General features: G+C 36.3%; 1 protein-coding gene across 1 annotated transcript; it reads right to left on the bottom strand.

The window, feature by feature from the left end:
* Nucleotides 1-5,098: 5,098 nt before the first annotated feature.
* LOC145086952 (protein TIFY 10A-like) lies at nt 5,099-6,109 on the bottom strand. The gene is made up of 2 exons (XM_079024826.1): nt 5,885-6,109; nt 5,099-5,779 (listed from the first exon to the last, which is right to left on the bottom strand). The coding sequence occupies exons 1-2, from the start codon at nt 6,045-6,047 to the stop codon at nt 5,223-5,225; spliced, it is 720 nt and encodes a 239-aa protein (XP_078880952.1). The 5' UTR covers nt 6,048-6,109; the 3' UTR covers nt 5,099-5,222.
* Nucleotides 6,110-25,956: the final 19,847 nt, after the last annotated feature.

Raw genomic sequence — 25,956 nt, 5'->3', positions numbered from 1 at the left:
CATCCTTGGTCGATAAGAAACATATTTTCTGCCATTTGAGGGTCTAGAAGGCCGTTAAGCTGATATGAGCGAAGATCTGAAGGATTAGAGAGCTAATTCATTCTAGAAATCATTTGGTTCGTTGTTTCGACCACGATTTGCATTTATATGTGATTCTTTATGCACTCACTTTTCTGATTTAGGGATGTAAAAACCCCTTTGCTTTGCGCTTATGATTAGATGCATCCTTGAATCTGTGGATTAATTGCTTTGAGGTTTATTAACTTTTATTCAATTTATTATGTTTGCTTGATGAAGATCCTTATCTGTTGATGTTACATTCTTATTTGTTCGTTGTTGAGGATTGTTAGGTTAGACGAACAATCTAGTTTAATGTGCTTGAATCATATGAGTTTATGATATATATAAATTTGTATCAGTAGTGTTTGATCAAAACCTAGGGTTAAACAATAAGTTTGTGATTTAAATGTGTAAGTCTACATATGATGGCCATTCATATGTAATTAGCTTCATGATCTGGATGCTAGTTGTTCAAGTCTCTCATAATACGAACTGAATATTGATTTTTAGGATAATTAATGGACTTGATCACTGTTACTAAAAGTCTTGAAAGTCAAAGGATTTGTTGTCTATACCTAGAAACTATTCATATTAGGAATCGGTAAACAAAGAATACATAACCTCTGTATTAGCAATTATCTATTATTTTAAGATTTAGTTTTATCTAAACCAAATTACCTAAAGAGATTTGCCTCCAATCAGTTTATCGAGATTTTCTGTTTGGTTGTTATTTGAGATTTAATTCCATAAAACCCCTATTTACTATTTTTGTGTGTTTAGTGTAACCTATAATCAAAACTCCAAATTAATTCACCACCATTTCCTTTGTGTTCGACACCTGGTCTTACCACAACTATTACTATTGCACAATTAGGTACATTGCCTAGTGTATTTATTAGTCAGGTTGTGATAAAATCAGTTTTATAAATTTAAAACTTAAGCAATTTAATACATATATAAAAACACACATCACTCCATGAAACGTTTCTAGCTTCCAATGTCGTCCATATTGTCTCTTATATTACACCATCATACACCTTCTTTATATTGACGGACACCATGTGTAGATCCCCATTATGTTTATTATATTTCTCCATAACGCATATGATGAGGTGGATATCGTTAGTCAATAACCTCCCATGCATGAAGTCGGATTGACTGTCAAATGTAGTTGTTTCCCGTCTTAACCTAGCATCGAGCATTCTCTTTCATAAGTTCATGATACAACCTATTATTTTAATACCTTTTATAGGAGTAAAATGTTGGAATTGTCCATGTGGTTTGGTCAAAATTACACGTTTCCTCCATATTTATATTTGCGCTTTGTTAGGCCTGTCAAACCCAACAAATAATAGGGGTAGGATATACTCCTAAGAACACTACTATATTGCACTAAAAGGTAGTACAAGGCAAGTATGGTCGATCCACAAAGACACGGGACAATCGGTCTAATACCTCTTTGTGCAAAGTACTTGTTCACAAAAGATTAAAGAAAGGGGGTTTTGAATGCAATGATTAAACAAACAAATTAAAAACACAAGTAATCAGCTAAATGAGCGAGTTAAATTCAGAATTTGTAAGGGCTCCAACTTCATGCATGACAACTTAGCAATGTGATTCAAAGATGACTCAATATTCGTTCAATTCTATCTAAGTTGGTACTTGAAAGTGTCAATAAGCTCTAACACTTCCCATTCACCACATTAATTAACCAAAACAAGCTCTTTGATTAACCCTAACCTTACTAACCTAATCTAAACAAGCTCTTAGAATTAGATTAAAAGATTACATGAAGCTTTATGTGAATGTTCCCAACAACACCCAATACTCCTCATAAGCTCGGGAGTGTAAAAGTGTATGAATAAGATTTACACTAAATTCATTCAATAGAGATAAATTTAATGCTTATTACTTGTTCAATTTCACAAAACAATTACGGATTTTGTAAGAGAGATAACTTGAATGACCTAACCCTAATTCAAATGGCCAATAAGAATCACAATTAGAATCAAACATTCGATTAAAGTTAAATCAAATTCACTAGATAGAAATTAAGAACAAACATCATGTCATATGATTGAAGTCACTACCAAGAAGTTAAAACATGAAATTGGAGAAACTAGGGTTCTAGCCACACATGGCTAGAACAAGATCACAAGTTCAAAAGATGGAAATAATGTGCAATTACAACTTACAAATACTAGAAATAATGTTTCCAAATGATTACTGATCAAACCCTTGCAAAAACCTTCGAAATCCCCTCACAAAATGTGCTCTGGTATGATGTGTGTCTGTAAAAATGGCCCTCATCCCGTAATATGAAAGATAGGAAAAACTGTCAAAATGCAGTTTTTGGGTCGAACACGGCCCGTGTTAAAATAGGCTAAACTGACACGCCCCGTGTTCAGCATGGTCAACAGCTCCCATTTTGGTAAACACGGCCCATGTTAAAATAGGCTAAATTCATACGGCCCGTGTTCAGCATGGTCAACACCTCCCATTTTGGTCAACACGGTCTGTACCCATTCTACAGTGTAAATCCAACATGGGCCGTGTACACCTCTGATTCCGAATCCAAACTTGATTTTTCTAACTTTATCGTTCTTTGCCCGATCATCCCAAAATCTTCACCAATGCTTCCCGGCACCTCCCAAAGCACATTCCAAGCTCCGGTTTACCTGGAAAAGATATGAAAGTGTGCAAATAAGGTTGTTCTAGAGACTAACATGAATATGATGAAATGCAAGACAAATGAAGAACAATTGTGCTAAATAGATGCATAAAAGGGGTTAAAAGATGTGCAAAAAGGCGCACAAATTGCACCTAACACGCTTGGACCATCCCTATGGTAGCTTTTTGTTACGATTCCGTCTCTAGCGAGCATAAATATATCATTATCCCCTTACTAGATACTTTATGTATTTTTTTTAGTTTTTTTAATTATTCATTGTTAAAAGTTTCACAATTATAACTACTTTAAGCTTAGTTACAACTATCCTTTTCTCTTGTACAATCTCATCATCTCCTTCTTCAAACACCACCAACATCTGCTATTTAACACCATCAACATTTACACTACCATCAACTACCACTAATGCCAACGAAATTAAAGCAAAAATATAAAAGATACCAATTTTAGATGCTCAAATCTTGTTGACGATCACCATACCTCTACCATTGACCACCACTACCACCACATTTGTCATCAACAAAAATCCACTACCCTCGATGCTTAAACTTATAGAAAATCCACAAAATCAAAATCCAATTTCATCGAACCAAATGCAAACAATCTGCCATGAACAAACAAACAATTTTCCATGACCAAACAACATAGAAAAACACAAACCCTAGATGAAAACAATCCAAAAAAAAAACACAAACATTAAATTTAATAAGAATAAAACCAGTTAGCTCAAATCTAGAAAACTTAATATCAGTTTGCTAAATTCTAATAACAAAAACACAAACCCTAAATAAAAGTTTGCATAAGGGTCTTTGTTTGTGGTTGTCAAGTTGCATATAAGTCTTTTCTTTTGTATGTAAATAAGGATGGACATGAATGGTTCCCATGGTGGGGTTATTTTGAATAGAGAAAAGAGATAAGGTGGTGGTAACGACGCAGATGGGTGAGAGAGAAGAAGGCCGATGACGATAGTGATGTTATGTTATTAGTAGTGGCAAGGAAAGAACGTTGTTGAGGCGATGATGTTAGGGTCGCCAATGGTGGTGGTAGTTGTCGATGACGGTTGTGGTGGCTGTCGATGACGGTGGTGTTGGTAGTGGTCGAAGGAAGCGGTGTTCGTGAAGAAGATGTTCAAGTGTGGTCAAGGTTAAAGAGGTGAGGGTGATGGTAATGATGAGTGTGAGAGAGATAGATAGGTGAGACCCACTTAATTAACTAATAATATAAATAAATAATTCTAAGAAATTAAATTAATGAAAAAATAAATAAGGGTAATATAGTATTTTCATGTCTGATAGGGACGAAATACGTAAAAAAAATAACATATGGACGGCCTGAGTGCAAAAAAGATAGGAGCTAAACGAACAATTTTGATTACCATGGGGACGAGTTTAATAATTTATTCCCTTTATAGTTTTCGTGGTTTTGGGGGACATTGTTTATTAAATTTGACTTGAAAATTGACGACCCGAATGAATTTTGACCCGTCTGATAAAGTAAGAAAACCCGACTTCCTATATCGACGGGATATGTGTTTAGAGTAGGTTGAGGATCACCCGACCCTGTTCTAGTTAGAGTTATCTAGTTAGAGTTATGTTTTGTAATTTGTATGTTTAATAAGGTTGATAGCTAGGGATTCAAACGTACTATCGTTTTTCAAATTCGTGAATAAGAATACTTCATCCCACCGTCTAGTGTGGGTATATTGTCTCATTGACCAAATCATGTTACATATTATGTTCTTATGTGTGTGATTTATTTTCTCATTTGTTACTAACATTCTTCTTCTTATATATCAATATCATTGTACTAGATTATAATTCATATGACATTTTAAACGATTATCTTAAAGAAGTTTATCAATCGTAACAATCTCTTATGGCTATGCACAACCATACAATTCGCTATACAATAATAGGGATTTGATCCGACCAACCTTTTTATCCCTCCTCATCTTCCCTAAACACCCTTTTCACTTTCTCACGTTCAAAACGTTACGCTATTGAATTTTTTAATTGGATTTGTATTAGATCTTATCATTATTATTTTTTGTCAACAAAGTACTGCTATGGAGTTAGACAAAAGCCTTCATATTCAATGGGATGTTTTTCGATTATTAAACAAAATAAAGTTGAGCACTATTCAAATTTTAGACTAACAAACCGCATGATATTCAACTTAGTCGAAGTACATAATCATTTGTTTTAATTTTTCCAAAATGTTCAAATCATTGAATCTTGCTTTTTGTGTTAAAAAAAAGTGTATCACTATGTCGTCTTCCACAAAATTTAAAATACTTCCTTGTCTATTAAAGATTGTAAATGTAAATGTAAATCTGTAATGAAGTAGAAATAAGTGAAAGTGAATAATCATATAGTAAAAAATTTATGATCATAAAATTATTTATGGCTACATTAAATTTTCTTGTTGGCGGAAATGGTGTTTTCCTTCCAAAACTAAGATCCGTAATGGATGGCTATAAATTGAGGTCAAACTCAAACTTATGTTCGTTCTTGGAAGCTCCGGCGGCTGGTGGCGGATTGTGTAATTGGTAGGGCGATCTTACGGCGGCTCTTTCCTTTCTCTTTGCCAAAAACTTATGGAGTGACGCTCTTCTAGCAATCGGCAAATCCAAACCGTTGGCTTGAAATTGCACGTGAATCGGTTGATTTGATCCGCGCACATCAGAAAATTGATTTGAAGTTGAGGCCAATTCAACTCCGGTGTCGACTTTACCGTTCGACGGAGGAAAACTTCCGGCTGCTAACATCACCTCTCTCGCTCTATCTGCCGGTATATCATCAAACACGATCACTTGTCCATTGTAAAATATGGTCATTTGTGCAGTTTTCGATTCCGATTTACTGGAAACAGCTTTGTTTGTCGAATCTTCTAGTGTAGCGAAGTAATCTAAGGTATCATTACGAGGAAGAAGATTCATTGATTTCTCGGCTTGTGCTTGTGCAGTATTTTGACCTTGATTTTCCATATTGCTTAATAAATCAACAGTCGTCATCGCTGCCGGAGATTTCTCTGTCAAAAATTAGGGAAAACTTTCGATCAATCCTCGGTAACTTTCACAAATTCGATATCGAAATAAAAAGAAGAAAAAGAGTAATAGAGGATTAAGATGTGTACCTGTATCATCAAATTTCGGATTGATTCCACGATGAAGATCTTTGAGACTGCCTCTCTCTTTGAGAAACACGCTCAATTGGTTGCAAGTCTGTGCAAAACTGGTCTTCTTCATCGGAGGCTTGGTGGCGGCGGTGGTGGAGGTGTATTGTTTAGCCGGTGACATGGTTAAGATTGGATTGAGATTGAGAAGAAAAGTAGGGTTTTGGTTTTTATATAAGAAACGAGGGTACAGATAAATGGTGCTCCGAAGACAACTGTCGATAAATTTTTTAGCGGTGTTTTGTAGCACGTGTTAATCGAGTTTCAAAAACGAAAAGTATTTGCCGGTGAAAAACTGACATTGGACTTGTTCAAATAGAGTGGGCCCAACCAGCAAGTGGCACTAATTGCTTTCTTCCTTACGTTTGTAATTAAAATATCAATAAATATATCTTTTTAAAATAAATATATTATCATTGATAATTTTAAATTAATAGTTCTTTTACTAATTTATTTTAAAAAAATTTAAGTATTTTAAATAAATGATAATTATCAAACATAGGTATACGAAATAGTTATCAAACATAGGCATATGAAAATTATTTGTAGCACCTACTATTTTAGTTAAAATCATATCATCTCAATAGTTGTTACTCGTAAAAATAAAAATAAACTCAAAAAAAAAAAAATATATATATATATATATATATATATATATATGTGTGTGTGTGAGAGAGATTATTTCAACGAATGTATCTTTAGGTTGTGTGTAAATTTTGAATTAAGATGTAGGTTTTATATTTAATATTTTATTTATGCATGTATTATTTTTAATAAATTTTAAAACTATCTTTTGATATATTTTATATTTAATATTTGATTTAAACTTTTAATATTTTTAATTTATTTTAAACTATCTCTTTGAGGAAAAAATTATTATTATAAAAAGTACATTTAATCAACTTTTGTTTGTTAATTTGACATTTTTTATTTAGATCTTATATTTAAATTTTTTTAGCTATTTAGAAAAAAATAGATTTTGAATATATTATAAAAATTTTGTTTTAAATTTAACATCATATTTAGATTAACAAACTAACTATATTATAGTGAGAATAATGAATTAATATTGAAATTACAATAATATTGGATTTAATGTATTAATTTAAAAAGAAGTTGAAAAATTGGAGGTTTCAAATGAATGTGTTAGGCGAATATCCGTGTGTTGCGTAGAATATTATCATATAATTAATATACGTTATTATAAATAATTATGTCGGTATCATTGACTTTGAAATAATATTGTTTACATTGTAATTACTTTAAATATCGAATAAGATGGATACATATTTAAACTAACTGATCTCAAGAGTGTTTATTCTTTGATAATATAAAACTTCATTAACTTTTGATTTATTGTATTATTTATTATTATGATAATTAAACAATTTGTATAACAATCTTTTAGAATTGTATTATCTTAATGATAAATATCCAATTATCCAAACATACTTTTGTTCTCTAACAATTGTAGCTCGATCTATCATTTATCCTCATAAAATACATCAATAAATTCTTTCTTTCATTCACATACACAAATAAAATTTACACTCTATATATAAAATTAGTTAACTTTGAAAAAAATATATTTAATTACACGTTTAAATAAAGACATATGTGAGTAATGAAATCATTTAACCTAGAGAATATCACACCATTGAATATACTTCATGTCATCTAGGCATGAATGCATGATCATCATGATGGTAAGTCGGATTTTAGGTTATCGGTTTGATGTTTGTCATTTAACTGAACCGTATTACTTCCGTTGATCTGTGTTTTGGTTATTCGGGTCTAGTTTGAACAAATTTGGTTTCGTTACTCAAATAACACACTAAATCCAAATTGTTGCATTCATCTTCTCTTACTCACGTAATCTCATCAACTTGTTTGATATCATATTGGTTATTATATTTTGGCACCCATTAACTTGGTCAAACTTTGCATTCGCGTACATCGAGTAATGTGAATATATCATATATCATATATTAATGTAGAGATATACTATATAGAGAGTAAACGTATGTAAATACTTATTTGAGTAAAAATATTAAACCATCCAAGTCACGTGTTTTAATGAATTAATTAATATAATACTATAACTTTTTTCAGTTAAAACTGATTATATAAACAATAATCACATTTTAAATCTATAACATATTTATTTAGTGAAAAACAACTGAGCACATGGGCTCAATAAAAAATGCTCTAAGAATGAGCAATCTTGTCATTCTATTCAATTAGAAGAATTAATAATAAGAATCATAATTATTATCTGAAAGTACAAATATATATATATATATATATATATATATATATATATATATATATATATATATATATATATATATATATATATATATATATATATATAAGGTAGAATAATATATGGTTTAGATGTATTACCACTCTAGATTTTAGTTTCAATGTTGATATGAGAAACAACCCATGAAAACACACAAATAGAATATAAAAATTTCATAAAAGTCATAAAAAGATTAATAATAAGAATAAAAAGACTACATGTATTAAATCAATAACAAACCTTCTAACAAAAGAATCCTAAAAAATTTAGTGGCAATACATCCATTGCTATTCTTTGCAAGGAAATGAAATTATGCATACACATAGGTAAAGAGGTATTATGAGAAAGCCTTAAGAGTGCAATGACCATGAAATATCATTAAGTATATATAAGTTAAAAAATGAACATGATTTAATCAATTCGTTTCAAAAATACCATTAAGTATATATATATATATATATATATATATATATATATATATATATATATATATATATAAATTGAAAACTCTTTGAATGATTGTTATTAATTATGTGGAAAATGAAAAGTTTTGGAGGTTTCAAATGCATATGGTGCAAAAAAAATGTCTCATATGTTTTTTTTTTAAATATAACAATAGCGTTATTGTTAAATTTGATATAATAATTAGTATGTTAAATTGATATAATATATTGATTATTTGGAATTATATGATAATATATACATCTATTATAACTGCATAATCTCAATCGTTTAAATGACTTCTACCCGCGACTTACTCATGAATAAAATTAAATATAAGATATGATTTAATGTAATTTTTAGTTGTTGTTATTTTTAATTAATTTTTTTAAATTTATTTGCCTAACGTTTTAATTTTTATCATTATAATTATTTAAAACATTAAACTTTGTTTTTTGATTTCAAATGTAACAATATAATCATTTATATAAAGTTATTTTTAACTATTGTTATTGTAAGTTATTTTAAGCTGTTTATTTGAAAACTTTTTAAAGATTATAAAACTTTAGGAAATAGTTTATTTAAATTGAGATTACAATTTAGTTTTTGCATTTAGCACTACAATTTTTCACTTCTAACTATTCACAAAATACTCTTTGAGTTTTTTAAGTGGAACTGAAATTTATATTTAAGTTGACATTATAATGTTCTATTTAAATTAACGATATAAATATTTTGTCCAGACTGTTCAAAGATTATAGCTTTAAACTGATAATGGTTTACATACATCAATATATTAAATCTACTAAATTAAGTATAATATGTTAAAAGTTAAAGAAATAACTTTATAAGTAAAAGTAAATATATTATTTTAATATTGAAATTTAGTTTATTTATGATTACACTTTAGGTTTGATATTTATTTAATCCTATTAACCAATTTATAATCATTATTAGAAAGACTCTATAAATTATCATTTTTAACTATTTAAAAAATATTATTTGGGTTGTTTAAGTTAAACTAAAAATTATATATTTAAGTTAACCATGTAATGCTATTGTTAAATTAATAGTTTAAGTATTTTTTATAGAAATTGTTCAAAAGTTGTAGCTTTAAAATGACAATGGTTTACATCCAACAGTATATTGAAACTGATAAATTAAGTATAATATGTTAAAAAGTTAAAAAAGAAAAAAGATAACTTTATAAGTAAGAGTAAAGATATTCTTTAAAAACTGAAATTTAGTTTATATATGATTACACTTTAGGTTTGATATTTATTTAACATTATTAACCAACGTATAATCATTATTAGAAAGTAATTGAAAAGTCATAGGAGTTTCAAATAAATGTGGTAAAAGAAAAAAATGCATAGTAGTTTCAAATAAATGTGGTGAAAGAAAAATGCATAGTAGTTTCAAATGAATGTGGTGAAAGACAAAATGCTTCATTTATAAGTGTACTAGGCGAATATTCGCACGTTACACATAAACACCTATATAGTTTAAATTTTTACAAATATAAGTTTTTTTTTAAATATAACAATAATGTTGTTGTTAAATTTGATATAATAATACGTATACTAATTAATATAATATATTGATTATTTTGAACTATATGATAATATATACATCTATTATAAGTGCATAATCTCAACCATTTGAATGACTTATACCTGCAAGTTACTCATGAATAAAATTAAACATATTATATGGTTTAATGTTATTTATATTTGTTCTTATTGATAATTATTTTTAAAAATTTATTTGCTTACCGATTTAATTTCTATCATTATAATTATTTAAAATATCAAATATTGCTTTTTGATTTTAAAGGTAAAAATATAATCATTTATATAAAGTTATTTTTAACTATTGTTATTGTAAGTTATTTTAAGCTACTTATTTGAAAACTTTTAATGATTATAAAAATATCTTTAAGAAATACTTTAGTTAAATTGAGATTATAATTTAGTTTTTGCATTTAGTACTATAATTTATCACTTTTAATATTCACAAAATATTCATTGAGTTTTTTAAGTGGAACTAAAATTTATAGTTAAGTTGACACTGTAATGTTATATTTAAATTAAAAATTTAAGTATTTTTTCTAAACTGTTCAAAAGTTGTAGCTTTAAAATGATAATGGTTTACATACAACAACATATTAAAAGTGTCAACTTTATGGATTTAAGGGCTTCATGCATTCTTTAAGTCCCTTGTTAAGCCCTTTTTGAGCATTCAAGCCTCTCCTAGTCATGCGTGAGTGTAAAGTTGGAAACTTTACGTGGTCTTCCAGCTCTAGGGTATCAGATCTGCAATTTGGGGCTTTGTATTTCAATATTAAGTGTTTAATGGTTAAGCCCTCATCCTTTTAAGTCTAGGGTTAGGGTCTTGGACCCATTTCGGTGGTTCATAGGGGTAAAGTTGGAAACTTTATCCTTCTAGATCTCATAATTGGTCGAGATTTGTGTTGTGAAACTTTCGGAGTCAATAATGTCGGCTTAATGTATTAAGATGTGGGTTTCTGGAGAACTCCGCGAGTTTGTGGATAAAATCGACGAGTTGGCTCCGTTTTTCCCCGACTTTGCAGATTGATAGAGGAACACGGCGAGTTGAAGGGCAACTCGGCGAGTTGGGTCAACGACCTTGACTTTTGACCTTGTCTTTGACCAAGTTGTTATAACTAGGTACTTGAGGTAATCAGAAGTGTAATTAAGAAGATTATGGGCTTAGGTTAAGACCCATATGGGGTTGGCCCCAATTTGGAAAATTAGGCCATCAGTGGGCCTTTGTGGATCTTTTGGTTTTGGGCCTCAATTTTGGTTCATGTTGGCTCAGGGGTAAAATGGTCATTTTACCCCTAGTAAGGACTATAATATATAGCATGGAACCCAATTGCTAATTGGGTGTGCTGTTGGTATTGATAGCTCGGGAAGCCGGCAGGGCAACAACTAGGGATTTCTTTCAGTGAGCTTCTGCATTTGAGGTGAGTTTTCCTTACTGTACTTTCGGGTCGAAGGCACCAAGGTCGGCCCTTTGGTTTGATAACTTGATATTGATGATATGCCAAGTATGGAATAGATATGCATGCTAATGTGGTTATGTTGGTTTTGATATGTTAGTCTGGTAGATCTGTAGGACTACCTGTGATACAATCTGTTTATTTGTATATGATATTATCTGTTATATGTCGACATATTGTGTGGGTTGGGTTGAGGTTGTACTGCTTCGTGTTGTAGCCAACAAACCCTTGAGTATGCCAGATATGGGCTGAGGGTCAGGGAGAGCATGCCAGACTCATACTGAGGACTCATTAGCATTACAGATATGAGCTGAGAGCCGGGTAGGGCAAGCCAGACTCATACCGAGGGCTCAGTGGCATTCCAGATACGAGTTGAGGACCGAATGTTATGCCATACTCGTACTGAGAGCTACTCATTAGTATTCCAGTCCAAGGATTGTGGGAGCAATCCAAACATAAGTTATGGGCCCAAGGGCAAGCCAGACTTATGTTATGGGCTCGAGAGCAAGCCAGATATGAGTTGTGGGCCTGATAGGCAAGCCAGGCTCATATTGTGCTCAAGGGGTAATCCAGTCTTTTAGATGTGTACCCAATACATGCTGTTATTTATATATGTTATGTATTTGGATGTTGGTACTTTGGGGGAACTCGCTAAGCTTCGTGCTTACAGTTTTGGTTTATGGTTTCAGGTACTTCAGTGGATTGTGTCAAGGTGAAGAGGTGACCATACACATCCTCGCATTTTGGACTTATGATTTATGGGAAACTCTAAAAATGTGAATATTTTGAAAACTATGTTGAAAGCGATTCTGATTTTTAAATAATGTTTTGGAAACAATGGTTTTTGTAAACACTTCTTTAGAAAAAGGGTTGTTTTGAAAAGTTTAAATTTATGAATTTTTATGGATGTTACAAGTTGGTATTAGAGCCTTGGCTTGAGTGAATTAGAGGAACACTCGTGTGAATCCAGTCTCAAACTAAGGAAAAAGGTTTTTAAAACAATTTTCAAATGGTTTTCAAAAATAATCAAGGGAGATGTGATGTGTACGATCAGCCGGAGCTAGTAACTTGACCCCAAAATACCACACAATTATTTAAGATTATGTTATGTTAGAACAACATGCTATAAATAGGCTATGGATCTCCAGGAATTACATGATTATATGATGCCTTGTCTCTTATAAAATCCCTGATTGATTGTGGTATGACTCTTTCGTGTGTGAACCGACTATTGAGTGAATACGCTAAGTCACATGTTTCATGGTTTAAATGTTCTTATGGTAATGGGTTTGGTTCTGCTACGCAGCTCTTGTCTGAGTCCAACTGTTGTCGGATTGAATATGTTAGCCTAAGATTGTTTAAACTGTAGGGGTATGTGATTGTATTCTTGCAATAGTCATATGGCACCAATGGAGAGTCTCGTGGCAGCTAGTGTTATAAGTGAGTCGTATGGGGTCAGCCGACCAGTTGCGTTATTGGATGAGGTAGCGGTGGTCTCTCTGGAATGGGCACGGTTCATAGCAGGTCAGCATGAGGAAGGATTAGCCACTCTTAAGAGAGTGAGGGCAGGTCGAATGTGCGCTCGAGATGCTGGGAGTCTGAGATCGAGAATTGTATAGGAGGATTTGTCATATTTTGTTGCATTTTAGTGCTAGTCGGCTCCTCTACACGAATGTTGCTTGCTTTGTGCTTTGTGGAACTCATGAGTGATGTGGGTTAGCCATTAACTGAATATGTCAAGTCTCATGTGAAAAAGGTTGAATAATCTCAGAGTGACAGATTTAACCCTAATGCATAGCTCTTGTATGAGTCCAACTATTGTAGGGATCAGTCTGTTACTCGAAGGATTATCTGAGCTTTGTTGCATGTGATTGTATTCACAGAATGACTAATTGACATTGTGAGGAGTTTGTAACATCCCAAAATTCAAGACCAAAAATTTCATTTTTAATTTAATAATTATAAAACTATTTGTCTGAAAACATCATAGAATCAACTCATATCAAAACCAATGTATCAATAGTCAAAACATGTCATGGTAAAGCAACATCAGCGTATAACTCCCAAAGATCTCATGTGCGGAATCATGGGTGATGCACTACAATCATGTCAGCTCCTTTCCTTTCGAAGAAGAAGTACCTGGAACCAAAACTGAAAACTGTAAGCACAAAGTTTAGTGAGTTCCCCTATCATACCACATAATCACATACTGACAGGCATATCTGTGTGCCCGACCTACCCTGTCAGGCATATATGGATTCCCAGCCTACCCTGTCAGGCATATCTGGGTGCTCGGCCTATCCTGCCAGGCATATCTGGGTGCCCGACCTACCCTCCGGTTTATCTCAACCGGCTACGGGGACTATTTCACCCTTACCAATACCACATAATACATAGCATAAACATATTATCAGGCGTATCTGGGTGCCCGACCTACCCTCCAGTTTATTTTAACCGATTTCGGGGACTATTTCACCCTTCCTACCACTATCACATAATATCATAGCATACTAGCACATAAAGCATAACAGATAGTGGCATACCAGAAAATTATCACAAAGACAATCATCTCTACTGTAATCAACTACCAGTGGGCTGACATTGGTGCCTTCAACCCACTTCTACTGGAAGGTAACTCACCTTAAATGTTGTAAAGTAGCTGAACAGTGCTCGGCTCTGAAATCAACCCCACTCAGACTCTTATACATAAAATATTTCCTTTAATTACCCTTTCATACTCATAACCCCTTAGGGGTGAACTTTGGTCAAGGTCAAAGTCAAGGTCAACATTTTGGTCAAAGTCAACATTCTGGGTTCACTCAACTCACCAAGTTGGTCCATCAACTCGCCGAGTTCCATAAATCATAACACCCTCAAATCGTGATCCAACTCGTCGAGTTCCTCCCTATCAACATAATCAGGACTTCTCCAGTCAACCCGTCGAGTCCATCCTTGAACTCGTCGAGTTTTTCGTTTTACAGAATCGGGATACTTTGACCCAACTCGTCGATTTCCTCTATGAACTCATCGAGTTCTTCAGTCTGTTAAGCTTTCTTAACGTATTAAGCCATTATTCTTTGAATCTAAGTCCCATATTCCAGATACAAGTCGAATACACATCTAGGAGGGTAAAGTTTTTGACTTGACCCATCAAGACCTATCCTAGAAGGAATGAGCTCTAACCCTAACTCAAAATGGCTTAGATTCAACTCTAAAAGCCATCAAAACTTTAAGATAAGCCAAAGGGTCATGGATCTGGACTCTAGGGACAGTTTGGTCATGTAAAGTTCCTATCTTTACTTGCGTGAATAATATACTTGGCTTAAAAGGCCAAAAACATGGTCCACAAGTTGCCTGGGACTTCCATGGCCATAAAGTTGGCACCTTTATGCCATGAAGTCCCCTAAAGACCCTAGATCTGAAGGGTTTGCCCACATGGGACGTACAAATCCCAAAGACCAACATTCTTGGACCAAAACATGGAGAAAACATCCTAAGACTAAATCTAAGCATACAATAGGCAAGGTAAGAGCTTTATATCTCAGATAAACCAAAAATGAAGCTCAACTTCTGGATCTACTCTTCTCCTACATGCACTTGCTCCTTCTTCAAGTATCTTGTTCTTCAAAATCACAAAGAATGCACAAAAATGGTTCAAAACTCTTAAAAATGAATTGGGGTTTCATGGCTAGGGTTTGGGACAATGGAGGCTGTAAATAAGGCCAACTTGTAGGATTTAAGGTGTTTAAATAGGGTGCAAAACCCTAAAAATAAGGGTTTCATTCTCACAATCCTACTCGTCAATTTGAGGCTTCTTAACTTGTTGAGTAGACTTCTTAACCCGTGACCCAATCCATCTCTACTCGACGAATTTGGGGTCTCTAACTCGTCGAGTTTCTTTACAAAAATGAATAAATTATGAATTAAATACATACCAGGAACCAGGTGTTATAAAGTTCGTCAACAACTGATGGCAGAGAAGTGTGGAACCTTAGGACAGCCTAGGGAGTATTTTAGTGTAGTTATTCCATTGTGGGCAGGTTACAGGGGTATTTCGTGACTAGGTCATAGAGGACCCGAGATAATTCTTGAGGAAAGCATGGATAGGTGTGGAAGGTATTATTGGGCCCATACTACTGGAAGCACAAGATCCGTACTCGAATCAAGGGAGGTTTTTGGGATTCTAAGTACTGGTCGGGGAAGATAGCATGGTTGGATACCATGGTTTGAGGCAGTGGTTCTATATCTGTCGATCTTTTGGATTGGGCTGCTTGGGTGAGGATGAGTTTTGTGTTGTTTAGGCCCCAGTGGCGATGATGATGTGGGTTGAGTGGTTCAGTCCCAGATAAGTATGTTAGTTGGAAGTCTCGAGGGTTTTTTTAAAGGTTATGCCTCGAACCTTGAGAGACGGGGAGGAAGTGGTTGATATGATCGACTTGGAAATTGCATCGGGGATTTAAGTGGTAGATTGTCGGATAAGATTATCGTTATCTGTGGCAAGGATCCTGCCCTTCAGATTTCCAAGTTCGAAGGAGTGGGTAGGCTTGTGACCTTCCGGGTTAAGAATAATTCCCAGCTTGAGGTCTGTTGGTCGCGGTGGTTGGTGACATTATGCCAGCGCTGGTGTGCGCAAGTGGTTTGATGTGGCATGAGTACCTTAGCGATGCAAGCAAGGGTCGTATCCTTAGGAGATGGGAAAACCACATGCCAGATTGTTGTTTGGGTGCAAGAAAGGGGTGTATGTTTGGATAAATCGGTAGTTTCCTTTGCTCTGTAAGTGGTTATTATTGGGAATTCAGAGGTTTTCAGCAGGAATTCAGGTTATTGGGGTTTGTTCTATCCGTATCTGGAGGACTATTCTGTGTATGTTATTCACTCCATTGTCAAGTATGGTTGTGGGCTTGGAGGCAATCCAAACCTATGTTTAGGACTTGGTAGGGGTATTCCAGTCATAGGCTGTGGGCCTAATGGACATGATTATTCATTTCTTCTGTTTTTGATACTCTCAGTATTGACGCGTTGATAGGAGATTGGAAGACCCATAACTTTGTTGGTTAGATACAGGGAGAAATAAGGGTTGTGTAGAGTATCAGTCAGGTATCAGAAAGCCTATGCCGGATGTGTGCATTATAAATCCATTTTTTCGCAAGCTGTTGTTGGATTTGTGATTCTCAAGTTGGAAATTGCTTATGCAGTCGTAAGTCATAAAGTTCTTGGTGATTGTATCGAGTGGAGGCCCAGGCGGGGATTCGCCTGAGTCGGTAAGGGTTGGATGTATCGTGTCGTTGCTCGTCGAAGAAGTGGTTGATAATGGCCTAGCAAAGAGTTAGGGGTTGTTAAGATTTTGGGTTCATCATATGGTTCGGTTTTGGGTTAAGTTCGCGGTCGGTGTGTTTTAAGGATCATTCTTCATGGTTCTGGTAGTGCCCCAGTTAGGGACTGGGGGTGGATTCAAATGGATACTCATTAGTTTTAGGGAAGGTTCCATGAGGAGGGATCATGGGTAGCCATTTTCGATAAAGCTTTTGGTGGGAACTCGTGTTGGGAATTACGAGTGGGTCCATGCAAGGTCTGTATCCAGAACGGAGGGGGTTAAGAAATTTGTATGTCAAAGGAATTAGTTGGAGGTTTCAAATTTTAGCTTATGTGTGTGTGCTCCAGGATGATCCATCTTGTAAATGAAAGGCAGGTGATGAGGTTTCGGGCTCTTAGCAGTAGTGTATCAGCCCGACAGTTGAGGAAGTCTGTATTTTGTATCTCTTATGTGTTTATGGAGTTGTGATCATCAAAGGTTGAATAGATTGTTAGATTGATAAGTTTCATGGTTTTAGCAATCAGTTTAGTTTGGGAGGTCTGTCAGGGAGTCGACCAATTCGATACCAAAGTTCGGATATATAAGGTTGGGTCTTTGCATGGGATTATGGGTTGTTCTTCAGATTAGCAGTTTCTATTTGGGTTTGATTGTTTTCGGAAGGTCTTTTTATGTGCCGAATTTGAGGTAGCGTTCCTCGGGATGCTGATATGGTCTAAGTGTTAGTAAGGACGGATTTCGAGGACGGAATCTAATTTAAGTGGGGGAGAGTTGTAACACCCGAAATCTTGAAGAGAAATTGTTGAGAATAAACCTATTTCAAGGTGAACTTGGCAATTTGGAGGGACCAACTCGATGTGTACAAGATGTAAGAATATCGAGGGCTTAATGAACCAACACGACGAGTTGAGATGCCTCAACTCGGCGAGTTGGTGGCTAGGAAGGAAACCCTAATTATTAGGGTGTTGTACCATATTTAATGACCTTAAGTTCCTTTGGTTGGCCTCCTTATCAGCCTCCATTGTTATCAAAACCCTAAATCGAGTTGTAGCCTCCATTGTTAAGAATTTGAGCCTTGGAAGGAAGTTTGGTGTCCATTTTGTGCATTGTGAAGGAGTTAGATGATCTTGAAGTTTCTAAGCTTAGAGGAGAGGCCTTGGATCCATAATCAATATGCATTTTGCAAGGAGTTTGAGGTATCAAGTTCTTATCTTGATGGCTAGATGTTTAGATCTTTCTTTTTGGGTTAACTATTATCTTTGAGTCATGGGTTGGATGGATGTTGCGATTAGGACGTCCCAAAGCCTTATTCTTTCAGATATGGGGTTTTCATCGACTCTTTTGGCATAAAGGTTCTAACTTTATGGATTTAATGGCTTCATGCATTCTTTAAGTCCCTTATTAAGCCCTTTTGAGCATTCGAGCCTCTCTTAGTCATGTGTGAGCGTAAAGTTGAAAACTTTACATAGTCTTCTAGCTCTAAGTAATTAGATATGCAATTTGGGGCTTTGTCTTTGAGTATTAAGTGTTTAATGGCTAAGTCATCATCCTTTTAAGTCTAGGGTTTGGGGCTTAGACCCATTTTGGTGGTTCCTAGGGGTAAAGATGGAAACTTTACCCTTCTAGATCTCATAATTGGTCGAGATATGAGTTGTGAAGCTCTTGGAGTCAATAATGTCAGCTTAATGTATTAAGATGCGAGTTTCTGGCCAACTCGGCAAGTTTGTGGATAAACTCGACGATTTGGCTCGGTTTTTCTCCGACTTTGCGGATTGATAGAGGAACATGGCGAGTTGAAGGGCAACTCAGCGAGTTGGGTCAACTCAGGCTGTTGACCTTGACTTTTGACCCTGTTTTTTACCAAGTAGTTCTAAGGAGGTACTTGAGGTAATCAGAAGTGTAATTAAGATAATTATGGGATTAGGATAGGACCCATATGGGGTTGGGCCTAATTTGGAAACTTTTCCATTAGTGGGCCTTTGTGGATCTTTTGGTTTTGGGCCTCAGTTTTGGTTCATGTTGGGTCAGGGGTAAAATGGTCATTTTACCCTAAGTAAGAATTATGGATTGTAGCATGGAGCCTAATTGCTAATTGGGTGTGTTTTTGGAATTGATAGCTCAGGAAGTCGCAGGGCAGTAGCTAGGGATTTCTTTTAATGAGCTTCTGCATTCGAGGTGAGTTGTAGCATTCGTTTGGGGTAAAGCGAACTTCTTAACTCGTGTGTCGCGATGAGTCGAGATATTTATCGTGAGAAGGAATTTTGTGAGACGTTTGGGGTTGCAATGAGTAACCTTTGGAGGTTCATCTTTCGGGTCGGAAGCTGACCTGATGCTCAGTGTTGAAGGGGATAATTGAGAGGAAGTTGGGGTTTATGCCTATAGGTATCAGAGGATACTTCAAAGTGAGCATGATCTATTCTTTTGTTTAAGTTTTGAGGTTCTCTCCTTCCGATGAGTTCTGATAGTTGTTCAGGCGGTGGGTCTTTAGGGGATTATGACATTTCCGTTCCTTTCGACTTGCGATCAGGATCGATTAGAGGATTAGAGTTGGAAGAGTGTTCTTAGAGTCCATTAGTCGATGGGCGATTAGCAGGATGATGTTTTGCGAGGGTTGTCTGGAAGAGAGATAGATCACTAAAGTTTCAAGTTCTGGAGAGTCAGATTGAGTATCGCAACTACAGTTGGGTCTGTCCTTCTTCGGGGTCGCGAGTCCCTGTCAGCTTCAGGTGATTTTGGTGGAGATTGTTGTTGTATATGGGTTCTTTTTCGGTATTGCTTCTCGGGTTTGGGTTCGATCTTTGTGTTGATAAGTAGCGATTTCGAGGGCGAAATCTAAGTCAAGTTGGGGAGAATTGTAACATCCTGTTTCGGATCGTCTGTGATCAGGGTTCATGGGCTGCAAAGCAAGCATGAGGAGGTCTTGGGGTTGTGACGAGTTGCTAGGAGCTTAGGGCATCTCGTCACCTATCCGTGGGTTTGAGGTTCGTAGGAATCGGGGTTATATCGAGGAAGCAATGACAGTTTGAAGTTTGGGCAAGATAAGTCCTTTAATTGAAAATGGTGGTAGCAGAGTATGTGTGTGTACGCTTAGCGTACTCATGTGCGTGACTTTTAAGCGGAGCCACCTAGTACGCTGGGCGTACCAGAGGGTACGATGGGCATACTAGACACAGAAGGAAAACCCTAATTGAGAGAAGTGTCCATATATAAAGATTAAGATGGCCTCATTCCTGGCCACCATCCTCAGTCAATAGACCCCCTAAGACCCTAATCCTCGTTCTTGAGCTTATGTGTGACCATGGTGAGCTCTTAAGTGTTCTTATGGGATTATTGGAGTGAAGTAGGAGCATGGAAGAGAATAGAGTTGGAGTCCAGGCTTTGGATCTGAGCTTTTCTGTGGTTGGAGCAGCATTTGAAGGTATAAAGCTCATAGTTTTCCCATCCTTTTGTTTTGAGCATGATATGGTCTATTTTAGGGTTTTGGTCCCAAAGCTTGAGGCTTTATAGTTGTTGCACTCCATATCTTAATATTTATCCTTTTAAGTGTTTCTAGTGGAGAGGATCCATAAAAATGAGGTCTTGAACGTGAGAATCAGCCCATGCATGAGTTATGAGCATTTTGAGTAAAGAGAGTAAGATCTTTGTGTGTTTCTGACCTTATCAGTCATGCAAAGGCTTAAAGTCACTGACTTTATGGAGTAAGAGCTATTAGGGAGTCCAGATCTGAGAAATGAGCTAAGGTCTTAACGGTTTAAGACCAAGAGAATGGACTAAGCAAAACTGGGTGTACGCCCAACATAATTCCAGTATGCCCCCCGTACTGGGTTGGTGTCCCCAATCAGATTCGTGCATGCCAGTGTATGCTGAGCGTACCAAGGGTGGTACGCCCCGCGTAACCTCTTTGTAAGCTTTTGGGTTGAGTTTATTATTGGGCCTTAAGGTTTAGGCCTAGAACTTTGGGATTGTGTATTAGTGACTTTGAGCAAATAAATATTATATTGTGCTTTAGGCCCTTGAGTTGGGCTTGCCATTTAGATTTAGAATAAGGCCTTGGGAGAGCCTATCTATTATTGGGCCTTGGTGGGCCCAATGGGTTTTAGGTCATTGATCGGCTGTTTAGTGGACTAACTTTAGACCTAATGAATGAGAGTTTGGACTTAGTTCCTAATTGGGATAATTGTGGGTTTGACACAGAGTTAGTGGTTGGTGCGTAGCAGCAGCGTCTATAGGAGTTGTTGGTCATCCGAGGTGAGTCTTCTCACTAAACTTTGCCTAGAGTGGTATTTATGTGTGACCATAGGGTCTTATGTGTTTATTTGAGTATTGTGATATTACTGCATTATACCTGTGTGATTTATGCTATGTGTTATTCAGAGTTTACAGAGTTAGGACCGGAGGGTCCAAAGAGTTAGGACCGGAGGGTCCATCAGTGTTTTGGGATTGGAGGGTCCCACTGAGACACATTGACTGGAGGGTCTTATAGAGTTATAGCCTCGAGTGGCTAATGTGTTGTATGTGGTATATTGGGGAACTCGCTAAGCTTCGTGCTTACCGTGTTATGTGATATGTGTTTCAGGTTTTTCTCAGAATCGCGGGAAGGCACCAACTCGACTGTACACACCAGAGAAGGAGTTATTATTTGAGGATCATGGAGTACGAATCAAACAATTATGGAGTTGTGTTTTGTAAATTAAATTAATGAGATTTTTGTGAAATGCGCTACGAGAATTATATGATTTTAAAATGAAAATTTTGTTTGAAAATTTACGTGGTTACAAGTTGGTATCAAAGCCTTGGTTTGAGGGATTCAGATGCACCTTCATGTATATTTGGACTCAAACTGAGGATTTGAGAAAAAATTTCAAAGGAAATGATTTTTCTAAAATGAGCAAGAGTTTTTAAGAAAAAAACGAGAAGGAGCAGTGTGTACATTCAGCCAGAGCCCGAACGGTGATTTCCCAAAATACACTTATTTGTTTGTGTTATGAGTTCTTATTGAGATATTAGTGATGCATGCTAGAAGATAGGCTAGGTATTCCATATTTTAGGGCTAGAGTTGCTTGATTTGTGATGCCTTAGCCTAGGAATGTTGCTATCTATGATGTGCTTTGAGTAATGTGCGGAGTAAGAGTATCCAGCAGGAATCTTTTAGAGAGAGAGAGAGAGAGAGCTTTAAGGAGTAATCAAGAAGAGATACCTAGATGAGCATAGGAGGAGCCTACTGAGAGAGTAGTTAGATACCCGCGAGGGGGTAGAGCTGCTTGGGTTCGGTGATACTTATCGAGAGCGAGTAGAGTAATAGAGTTGTAACCTAGAGTGGTTTTACGTGTTAGTGGAGATTATTCGATGCCCGAATGTTGCTTTCTTTATGCTTTGTGGAACTCTTCATGATGGGAGTCAGTACTAAGTGAATATGACGATATTCAGGATGTAGATGACTGGCATCATAAGGAGACCTTCAACAGCTGATGGCGGAGAAGTGAAGGGACCTAGGAAGAGCCTAGGAGTGGCCTTAGTCAGATGAGTACGCTGATAGAGGAGAGTATTCGCTGGGAAGCGACCAATTTTAACGGGATTGGTGATCAAGAGGGTTGAGGAGCTACTTAGGAATTCTGGAACAATCCGTGTGGAAAGTACAGGCAGATGTGGTAGGTAGTATGGGCCCGTACTACTGAAAGCAGAGGACCCGTACTCGAAACATGGAGAATACCAGAGGTCCTAAGTAGAAGATTGAGAGGTGATCACATGGTTCGAGTACCATGATTCGTGGTGATTAGTGCTTATGGTTTTACCAGCTGTCTGGTGGTGGTTGACTAGTATGAGATCAGGTGATAGAGTGTGGGGCCCGAGGGCCATGGCGAGCAAGTTTTAATGGACTATACCTGAAAAGGGAAATTGAGTTCGTTTCCGAGGAATTTATTGGTGAGATGTTAGTTGGAGTCGCAAGGCTCAGGGATGAGTAGAGATAATGCTTATTGGAGGATCGAGGTCTGAGTCGAGCCATGGACTGATGGATGAGACGTCACCTTCTGTGGAAAGAGTTGGTTTGTTCCCATTTTCCGGGAGAATCGAAGGAGATATTGAGTTTTCGGTTTCAGAGTTTAGAGGGAAAAACTCGCGGGGTAGCATTGGTGGTGACCTTTTCATCAGAGTATGTGGGCAGTTTGTCTGTTGTGAGGTATTTCTGGTACCAAGGAGTCGTTAGTGGAGGCTGAGATGGAAGAGACCCAAAAAGGTGCCTTTATGATTGTATCATGCTTTTTATCAGTAGTTTCAGGTGAATTTTAACTCATTTCTTGTTCTTATGTCCTAAATGTGTGTTTGGAAGAAACCACTTGAATTTTACTTGGATACCGATGAAAAAAAATCTTAAATCAGTTCGATTTCAACAAGATTTTAAGATATTGAGAATATGCCTCGAACTCATCACCGACATCATAACCATCATATTATAGAGGGTTTGAGCAGTAAATACAAGGATTATGTATGAGATCGATGCTTCAAAGATGATTGGTAATGGAGTTTTAGCGGCGATTGAGAAATAACGGTGATAATGAAGGCCTCCAATGAAATTTACAAGGAGATACATAAGATGGCGATAGAGAATAGTGATTGTGGAGACCTCCGTTGAAGTCTAAATGGTGGTGATAGTTGAGTTAGATTTAATTTTTGGTTATCATTCAAACCATCATGAGCCTTGTGCGTGTTCGTGAGTACATGTGAGAGAGAGAGAGGATGAGACCAGAGAGAAAGAGAGGGTAGGGCCCATCAATTTTAAATTTTATTTTAATAAAAAATAGATAAAATATATATAAAAAAATAAATATAAAGGGTATATTAATCAATGTTAGTAGGGACTGAAATTGTGACCTTTGATAAACCTCGTGGACCATTTATGTAATTTTTAATTGTTATGTATATAAACTAATACTTTAGAAAGTTGAAAAGTTTAAAATATAAATAGTGTAAAACACCACCATAATTGTAAATAAAAACCCACTAACTTTAACTATTTAACAATCATGCTCCTTAGCTAATAGCTAAAAACTTAGGGGTCTTCCAAATATCTACTAATGTCATTCAACATATATACTGATCTTGGGTGGACTTAGGTGTCACACCCAAAAATTTCACGCCAAATTAAAACTTTTTCAAATATTTAAAACCATTTATCATTACAAAGTTTGTTTTCAAAATATCTAATATCAGAGTTTTCCCAGAAACATAAACAAATCATGAGGAGTTGTACGATCATGCCTTCGCCTTGCCGCGATCCCCTAATGTACCTGAAACAAATAAACTGAAACTGTAAGCCCAAAAGCTTAGTGAATTCCCCCAAGATATCCATACCCACAATAATACACATATAATCATAAACAACATACTATGGGTCCAGTCAACCATCGGGTTGGAATACCTCAGGCCCTCAACCATCCGGTTGGAACGCCAACATACTATGGGTCCAATCATCCTCGGGATGGAATACCCCATGCCCACAACCAACAAGTTGGAATGCCCACATACTATGAGTCCAGTTATCCTCGGGATGGAATACTCACGGTCCATAACCAACAGGTTGGAATGCTCAGGCCTATTGGCTTTCGCACAAAGCAGATAAGCCTCAACCGCCAAACTAACACGTGCACATATAAAAGATAATCACATAACAGTCTATAGAAAACAATTGATCTAACGGATCATACCACATACCTCATAATATTATCATACCCTCTAGGATACCGAACTAACAGGTCATACCACATATCACACAATATCACCCTACCCTCTAGGATACCGATCTAACAGATCATACTAGCATAACATAACCAAATAACAATTCAAAGGGACGGACTTGGTGCCTTAGACCCTTGGGTATAGTGAGGATAACTCACCTTGCAATGTCGAACTGAACCACGAAATCACGCTCCCGAAATACTGGCCCAAACTCCAACACCTATAACCATCAATGATCCAATTCATAAATATCCGCTTACCAATTACTCTCAAAAGTCAAACTGGTTCAAGGTCAAAGTCAAGTGTCAAGGTCAACAGTCCATGTTGACCTCGACTCGTTGAGTACCCTCAGCTACTCGCCGAGTTCTTTGCATAACTTTCCAACTCGCCGAGTCACCATGCCACTCGTCGAGCCCAAGGCAATCTTCATCAGACTCACCGAGTTGTTCATCCAACCCGTCAAGTTCATGACCATCTTCATATGACTTGCCGAGTCTACCATGCGACTCGCCGAATCCCTTCAGTCCTTCATCCATACAGATGCTTTTTAAGCCAGGCCTAGGCTCCATTCTGCAAATCCAAGTTCCCAAGGCATGCTTATCATGTAAAGTTGTAAACTTTACGTGCATGCAAGACTCTAATGACTCAAAATGCCAAAACCAAGCTTGAAATGGGGTTTTACACTTAAGGAGGGGTTCATGCTTGCTAATGCTGATAACTTTATGGACTTACAAATCAAAGAGAGTTCAGATCTGAAGTTACAACTTCAGATCTGAGCTCATACCCAAGAATAGCTTCATAACCAAGCCAAGAAGCCCTAAATTCATCCAAAGAGATCTAGAAAGGAATGAGGCCAAGATCATGTATTAATACCTCAAATGAAGCTAGCGGAGATAGACTTCAGACCCACAAACCTTCTTGCCTCCAACTTGTTGATCTTCAAGCTTCTTGCATCAAGGCCTTCTTTCCAAGCTTGAAATTTACACTAATATGGAGCACACACACGAATTAGGGTTTATGGACTCTCAAGAGGCTGCAAAGGAACTAAAGGAGGCTAATGATCCCTTAAATAGGGTGCCAAACCCCAGAAATTAGGGTATCACCCTCCAGCTCCAACTCATCGAGTCACTCTTCCGACTCGGCGAGTTGGTCACTTAAACACGTGGCCCAAACCCGCTGCTACTCGACGAGTCAGGCAACCAACTCGTCGAGTAGAT

Source organism: Lactuca serriola, chromosome 1, assembly GCF_051521515.1.
Source record: "Lactuca serriola cultivar US96UC23 chromosome 1, Lser_US96UC23_V15, whole genome shotgun sequence".
In the NCBI taxonomy this organism is placed as follows: Eukaryota; Viridiplantae; Streptophyta; class Magnoliopsida; order Asterales; family Asteraceae; genus Lactuca; species Lactuca serriola.
Note: the sequence above shows the minus strand (reverse complement) of the source record. Positions and strands in the feature narration are given on the sequence as shown.